Raw genomic sequence first — 7815 nt, forward strand, 5'->3', positions numbered from 1 at the left:
AGGAGTGATTCCACATCATGTAGATGGGGGTTTATCAATCCTTCAATATGCCGACCGTACAATTTTATTTATGGAACATGATCTCGATAAAGCTCAAAATCTAAAGCTGATTTTGGCTGCTTTTGAGAATTTATTGGGACTCAAAATAAACATTCATAAAAGTGAATTGTTCTGTTTTGGCGACGCTCGGGACTCAGTCACCAAATATTCGGAAATGTTTGGCTGTGGGCAAGGCTAGTTTCCTATCAACTATCTGGGTATCCCGATTCATTATCGGAGATTAACGATGGCTGAGTGAAACTAGTCGAGGAAAGACTTCAGAAGAGACTTAGTAGTTGGAAAGGTAAAATGCTATCCCTTGGAGGAAGATTGGTTCTCATTAATTCAGTACTCACCAATATGGTGTTGTATATGATTTCCTTCTTCATTCTGCCAAAAGGTGTATTACACAAGCTCGATTATTATAGATCGAGATTCTTTTGGCAAGGGGATAGTGAAAAAAAGAAATATCGATTGGTCAAGTGGTCTGTTGTATGCCGACCTAAAGATTTGGGTGGGCTAGGAATTCACGACCTTGAAGTCAAGAACTCAGCCTTATTGGGTAAGTGGCTGTTTAAACTACTAACTGAAAATGGCGTATGGCAGATCATGGTTAGAAGAAAGTACATATGCGATAAAGCGTTAACCCATATCCTTTGGAAACCGGGAGATTCGTATTTTTTGGCTGGCCTAATGGCTACGAAGAATTTTTTCAGATATGGTACTTTCATTATTAAGGATGGATCGCAGATATGGTTCTGGGAGGATACATGGCTAGGGAATAGGCCTCTCTCTGAACAATATCCAGCGTTATACATCATTGTTCGTCTTAACCTAACCTCCGACAGTGATGTTTAGACGAGACTTAATCGGTCTGAGACTTCTTGCATGGAACACCCTTACTGTTGCGTTTGGAATCCATCCAGTTGTCGAAAGGGCAAGTTGAATTTCGTTGGAACTTACAATCTAATGGAAAATTCTCTGTAAGTTCATTGTACAATGCCATTATCCAACCGGAAATACCAGTTGATAAGAACAAGAAGATTTGGAAGATGAAGATAGCGCTCAAAATTAAGATTTTTTGCTGGTACTTGCGTCGAGGAGTAATCCTAACCAAAGATAATCTTTTGAAACGCAATTGGCATGGAAATACGCAGTGTGTTTTTTGTCAACAAAATGAGACGATTAAACACTTGTTCTTCCAATACCGCTTTGCCAGATCTATATGGTCATGCATCCAAGTAGCTTCTGATCTGTATCCCAGACTAGTGTGGTCAACATCTTTGGAAATTGGCTTCATGGGATTGATCAGAGATCTAGAACGTTTATTAGGGTGGGGGCGCTTGCCATTATATGGTCTCTATGGTTGTGTAGAAATGATAAAGTTTTTAATGACAAGAGTTGCTCTCTCTTGCAGGTTATCTATAGATGTACTGCTACTCTCCGTTTGTGGTCTACGCTACAGAGGGTGGAGAACCGCGACCTGTTTACGAAGGTCTGTACACTGTTGAAGGACACGACGAGAGATACTTTTTCCCTACATAGGTGGTAGCATAATCTACAGATTCGGCCTCTGTCTTCACCTTAGACGTTTTACATTTACTTTGTATGTTTTGTAATTCGTCTTTTTTAGTTTTCTAGACTTATGAGACTTTTTGAACGGTTGTGTTCATCTTAGCTATGCAGAGGTCGGGTGAAATTGCTTCTTATGAGTAATAAAGCGTCCATTATCTTTAAAAAAAACATAAGTTTTCATATAGACTATTGTGTTTTTTTGGAGAGATACTACGAGTTACCTTTTGGATTTATGATTAACAACAAAAAAAAACATTATATATGGAAAAGAAAATGCTTAGTGGGCCGTCGTCCCTCCCGCTCAAGGCGATCCCTACTACTCCTACATGGTGATTGCGTGAATGAATCGTGGTAAGAAACCTTTCGGCGCTGCCAAAGCTGCAAGTAACGGCTCCGATCTGGCAGTGCTCGCCAAAGGGACAAGGAGTGAGCTGTGCGCCTAGCTAGCACTTGTCTCACTCCAAAGCTTGAGTGGCCGCCACTCGCAAATGAGAAGTAGAGCCTCACTCGCTCTCCACTGGCAAGACACGTCTGTCTATGCATGGTTGCGTCCACTGGCTGGCGCTGGTAGTGGCAGGCTCGTTAGCCTCTAGCGATTAGACAGGCGAGCCAAGCCTGACTGCTACTGCTCTGGTCCTCTCGCCCGACTCACATGGATAGATGTGTATATCATGAATAGCACTGTGGATGTGGTGCAGCGTTCATCTAGGCAGCCTCTCCCTTCCTTCTCTCCTTCCTACATGCATGTAGGTCGCCAGCCATGTCTTGCTCCTCCTTGCTCGGTCGTCGCCTCGCACCTCTACACGCATTCACAGGTACAACCAACAGTTCTTCCATCTGGTAATCTTGATTTCCTGAATTGTGGTGTTCGTCGCAGAACCATCTGCATCTCGCCGTGTCGATGGATGGTGCAATGCAGCGAGGTTCTTCTAGCGGAAGATCGCTCCAATGGCTGGAGCTGCTTGCCTGGCTCCCTGAATGCCATCTGAGAAGCACGCCGCTGTGGTCGGCATGCATCCTGGATGGCGTTGAGGGAGTCATGCAGGCCGGGGAAGTTTACTTGCCATTCACCTCCCGCCTAGGCTTTCATGCTGCACTGCCTCTTCTTCTTCAGGTGCGTTCTACACAAGCACGTCTCGCGACCACTGACATTTTCTGGCACAACCCAATTTGTTGTCTTCAGAAAACATAGATACAAGATCTGGCAGGTTTTCGATGTTTGCATTGCGGGAAAAATGAAGAAATTCGTCCCACCTTTGTACCTCTACTACTTGTACCAGATTTGGTTGGACGCACACGCCTTATCCTACCTGTATTGAACGGATATAGGTGGCGTGCATCACTCAAAGTGCAATAGCATGTTCACCACAACAAATGGTATCAAATCAAATCAGATAATGAACAAACTAAAATGGTAGACAGCAGCTAACTGAGACCACCAGTGGTTTGACAGCCAAATTAGTTTATTCATGACCAGCCACTGGTAACACTACTAGGTCTGAAACAGATCAGTACAAGTACCCAGTATTTACACTTCCTCGGTAGGAAAACGTTCCTTTCTCCATATCCTAAACTGATTGTATATAGCTTCTCCATCAAGAGCTTCAGTAAAGCTTAATTCTCGTCGAGATCTTCCTCTGGCAAAGGGGGCAAACCTTCAGGTCCTTCCCGCAGTCGGCACACGTCTGCATTCAAAAGAATCATAGGTTTTCAGTTATAGGGGGTCAATACCTGATGACGTAGTATCAAAACCGAAAAATATAAATGTTTAGGGTGTAATTTCAAGACGCTGTTAGTGTACCTGGTGCCCACACCCGAAAGCAAGGTTCTTTGCTTCAGTCCAGCAGATCGGACAAGCCTGCGCAAACATGAGTTCAGCATTGGATAGGAGTGTCAAACATATTCACACACTAGGGGTACAGAAGCTTAGACTAGAGTGTCGGTCTTTGTTGTTCAGAAAACACTGAAACAATACCTGTTGATCACCTATATCACTGTCCTGTGGAGGTGCTGATGCCTTCTTCTGAGGTGACCCATAGCCAAGCCCATAGCTAGTGCTTGTCGACTGAGCCTGCTTGACTGCTGAACATCCAGACTGTTGTTGATAAACTCTCACAGGCGGAGGCATCACTGATCGATGTGGGAATCCTCTTCGTTTGCTGCCAAAGAAAATATCAACAGGTCAGGATCACCGCTGCAAAAGACCAGCGGTCGAGATTTTCAGCAATTATGCGACTTGATTTAGATAGAAATATACCCTAGAAGCTGGAGGTTCATTGTCGCCTTGAACTGAGCTGGGATCTCCATAAGTGCTGAAAGAGCAAATTCTGCTTCCTTTTTGCTGGCAGGAATCGGTCTTGACATGATCTCGGTGAAGTTCACAAACTACATCGAACAAAATATTAGAACTTCTCAAGATCAACCCAAGTATATATAGAGGGTAACCAACAAAAGGTTTAAGACAGGAAGTTACCTGGAAATTATCAAATGCACGAGAAGGTATGTTGTCATCAAATTGCCTCATCATGTCCCATGGCCCATCACCGACTCCAACAAGCACAATTGACAAAGGGTAGTCACTGCAAAAAAGGTAATATTTGTGTTGAAATGTAAGAGCTCAATATGACAGCAATATGCAAGTCACAATACAACTTAGCAGTTATCTTAAAATAGTAGCTATGTATATATACCTTGCTTTCACAATGGCATCAATAGTTTCCCTTTCCTGTGGGCTCAACTGGCCATTACCTGTGTCAATACTTCGTGTAACCTGGGCAAATTTGCAGAGAAAGCAGAACAAGAACAATGAAATTACAAATGTGAACTCATTAAACCAGGTATTATATTACAAACAATCAGTACAGAACTAACAGAATTAGAGTACTGGTACAAGAACAAACCTGTCCATCTGCTATTATAAGAAGGACATGGTATTGGCCACCACTACTATCCACAATTCCAATTGCAGTCTCAATCATAGGTGCAAAGGAAGTGGGACCTGTTGATAATAAAGGAAACATGTCAGCCAAATGAATATTCCGGGAGTACATTTTATTTAAGGACTACAAAAAACGATGCACTAACCAGCCAAACGAAGCTGCGGAACAATTTCTCTGTACCGGCCAAGTGCTTGCTCGAAGCCATCACAGGATTGGTTGTCTGGATAGAAGCTGAATACCTTCTGATCATGAGTAGTAGCTGTAGTGTGATAAAAAAAAGGTTGTTATATATGTATCATTTTTATACTAAGAAAAGACTTTGAGGCATGCTATGAACTGACCATCGCCAAATCCAAAGCATGGTATGAGATTGTCCTCATCAAACCGCGCGAGGGTTCTCCCTATAATGGATATGGCCTGCTCATATGGGTTTGGAGTGTCCCCAATTGCGTGCAAGCTCCGGTTGTTGAAGGAAACTTTGCCTAGTTAAAAAAAATATCACAATTTCACCAGTTCTTTCCAAAGAGAGAAGAAAAGGGAAACAAATATTGAAATTTCAGGAAGCGTTGTTTCAGTCAAGTTTGAACAAACCTGTCCATTCGTTGCTCTTGGTGAAATCAATCCCAACAATCAGGTTTGAGGACTCCAGTCCAGCATGTGAAAGAGCATCAGTTACCTGGATAAAGAAGGGGAACACGATGCCATCGTACTTCAGACAAGCTAAATCGAATTAACGCGGTAACAGAAAGATGTGCTAAATCGAATTAGCATAGATGAGTCCTACACAAAGGCCACTCTACACACGAAAGAAATAGGTGTCATATGTAATGCATCTAGACTCCACATTCCACTGCGTTCTATCTACTTATGATATCAAGAGTTCCACATTAGTTCCACAATCAGCACAGAACTGCAAAACTTCGCACATATAAGAAATTTATGAAAAAAAGAACAGCTAGTTATTGAGACATAAATGATCACTATTTGCCATGGAGAGGAATATGAAACAATTCATAATTCTTAAGCCAATAAATAAGCACATCAAATAGTTGAACTTCCAATGAACACTGTCACGGAACCGAGTTCCAGACTTCCTGTGAACCGAAAGAAGCCACGAGGACCGCGTGCGCCGCCGCGCTAGGCAGCAATGCAGGATTTCACAAACAGAGAAACCGATGGGTTGGTCTGACTCACCTGCTCGAGGGTATGGTAATCGTCGCCGAACTTGGCGAAGCGGTTGTGCCCTGCCGGCGCGGCGCTCCTGCCGCGATCCTGGTTGTGCTGCTGCTGCTGCTGCTGCCGCCCCGACGAGCTCTCCTTGGAGCCGAACCCGCCCATGGCCGCCTAATCGATCGACTCCCCTTCCTTGCTCTCTGAACTCTGAACAACAGACACAACCGGCCAAGAACCGCAAGAACCCAGACGGAATCAGCAATCCCCAAGAAGAGCGAACCGATCTTGGAAGAAGAAGCGGAAGGGGTAGGGTTTAAGAGAGCAAGCAGCCCACCCACCTGGAAAAGATAAAACGAAAAACCCTCTCCAAGAACGGTCCCGAAAATCGCGGGAACCAACTGCCGGGATAAGATAGAGCAGGAACAGGCGAGAGAAACCGTGGGGATTGGATTATGTAGGCCTCGGGTCGTTGAGATCAAACGACCCACATTGCGGAGACTCTTGGCGGCGAAGGATTCTCGGTGGCGTGGCGTGGGCGATGCGGGAACCCAAATCGAGCAGCGGCGGAGTCGGAAACGAGCAGAGCAGACGGAATTTGACTCGTCGGAGGAGATAAGCACGACCAGGGTTGGAGTTGGACTCTGTTGATCTGTGGGCTTGATTTGGGCCGCGGGAAGTTACTAGGGTAGGCCCCACACCCAAAGTTCGCGGACGGGCCGGGATGGGAATGGGCATAAATAGGGCTCGTATTTTTAGCTGGTTTCCGATCAAAGCTAGCTTCGTGGTGCAGGTGGGAAGCTTCGCGGAAACAAAGAAGCTGCCATCTTGAGGAAAACCTTATCAGCACATCACGTGAAAACATGTGCATTGAACTGAAAGTTTCTCTTCCCATTTGCTTCATCTGGTCAGCACAAACGATGGAGACAGAGAAAAAAAATGCACATTCACCTTTCCACCGTTTTTCTTAGAGAAACAGCAGCTCACAAATGCGTATAAATACTCATATAAATGCACACGATGTATTTTGCACACGGCCGTAGTTCTGTCTCACTGCCTTGCTGTTGTATTTTGCACACGATGCGTTCCGGTGAACAGTGCTACTAGACGTGATGGGTTACCGGGTTGTTTTTTGAACTCCGCGGCAGAAACTAGGGCATGGCCATGGGAAAACCAACCAAAAGTCACGCTCTGGGCATTTTTTGATAGGCATCGCACGGTGGTTTAAAATACAGTTTGGCCACTAATTTAATCAACAAAATATAAATTATATGTCTATAAATTTATATCATTAGATTTGTATTTAAAAAAGGTTTTCAATGATATAATTTTTATGATATATATTTTATATTTTATTAACTAAAATAATGGTGAAAACAATTTCTTAAACTACGTGTGTGCCTGTTAAACCAATCTAGAGAGTATTTCAGGTCACATCACTTGGTCATTTCTAGTGCTGATGATTGGTTGCTTGCGTATATGCAAAAATGTATATGACAATACAAGGTTGTATGTTTGGTTGTGTGCGCAAGTGCATAAGTTCTTGTTTTACACTTTGTTATGTTGGAAAAACATGAATATGGAAGAAATCCACATTATGATAAAATCTGGAGTTTTCTAAAATTTGTTCCTGCAGGACACATTTTACTGATCACCCAGAAAAGACCCGAAGATGGCCTCAAATAGAAAAAATGCTAGAAATACAAGTTGTGGGTAATTTCCATACCTTTCGTTTTATGTAAATAACGCCTCAAAAGGAGTACGTATGCGACATGCAGACCCATTCTATTGAAGGGTATAGAGGTAATTTCGGGAACCCGAACGTGTGACGTGATTGAAGGGTACAAATGCAGTTTTGGGAAAGCGAAAATTTGGGACGTAATTGAAGGGTACACAGGCAGTTTTGGGAACCCGGAAATTTGTGATGTGATTGACTCAAACTCTTTCCATACTTGAGGAATTTTGCAAAGCCACGACTTTATGGACTCATAAAGGACACATGAGAATTCGGGTAAGGTTCTAGAGGTGCCCAAGAGCTACTAGATCAAAGGGGCATCCATCCTATGATCAAGATTACGCCTCCACCTCTATA

At 43.6% G+C, this 7815-nt stretch overlaps 1 protein-coding gene and 1 long non-coding RNA gene across 3 annotated transcripts; one reads left to right on the forward strand and one right to left on the reverse strand.

Annotated features, from left to right (window-relative positions):
- Positions 1-2179: 2179 nt before the first annotated feature.
- On the forward strand, positions 2180-2879 carry LOC127316957 (uncharacterized). Its single transcript, XR_007860725.1, has 2 exons — positions 2180-2429; positions 2492-2879. It is a non-coding gene; the product is annotated as an uncharacterized lncRNA (long non-coding RNA).
- Positions 2880-2976: 97 nt separating this feature from the next.
- On the reverse strand, positions 2977-6353 carry LOC127316956 (E3 ubiquitin-protein ligase RGLG5). 2 transcript variants are annotated; one of them, XM_051347441.2, is made up of 12 exons: positions 6065-6353; positions 5748-5933; positions 5145-5229; positions 4895-5035; positions 4699-4812; positions 4515-4612; positions 4305-4384; positions 4088-4193; positions 3872-3999; positions 3590-3773; positions 3416-3472; positions 2977-3299 (listed from the first exon to the last, which is right to left on the reverse strand). In XM_051347441.2, the coding sequence occupies exons 2-12, from the start codon at positions 5889-5891 to the stop codon at positions 3219-3221; spliced, it is 1218 nt and encodes a 405-aa protein (XP_051203401.1). In that variant the 5' UTR covers positions 5892-5933; positions 6065-6353; the 3' UTR covers positions 2977-3218. The 2 variants fall into 2 exon arrangements, with proteins under 2 accessions (XP_051203401.1, XP_071679689.1); XM_071823588.1 differs by lacking the exon at positions 6065-6353 and having other exon boundaries at positions 5748-6040.
- Between the last annotated feature and the right edge of the window lie 1462 nt (positions 6354-7815).

This window comes from Lolium perenne, chromosome 7, assembly GCF_019359855.2.
Source record: "Lolium perenne isolate Kyuss_39 chromosome 7, Kyuss_2.0, whole genome shotgun sequence".
Lineage (NCBI taxonomy): Eukaryota > Viridiplantae > Streptophyta > Magnoliopsida > Poales > Poaceae > Lolium > Lolium perenne.

Coding starts and splice junctions, on each gene's coding strand:
- LOC127316956 (XM_051347441.2), bottom strand. CDS start 5,891: ATGGGCGGGTTCGGCTCCAAGGAGAGCTCGTCGGGGCGGCAGCAGCAG. Junction 5,036..5,144: donor CAAGAGCAACGAATGGACAG/GTTTGTTCAAAC, acceptor TTTTTTAACTAG/GCAAAGTTTCCTTCAACAAC. Junction 4,613..4,698: donor TCCGCAGCTTCGTTTGGCTG/GTTAGTGCATCG, acceptor TATTATCAACAG/GTCCCACTTCCTTTGCACCT.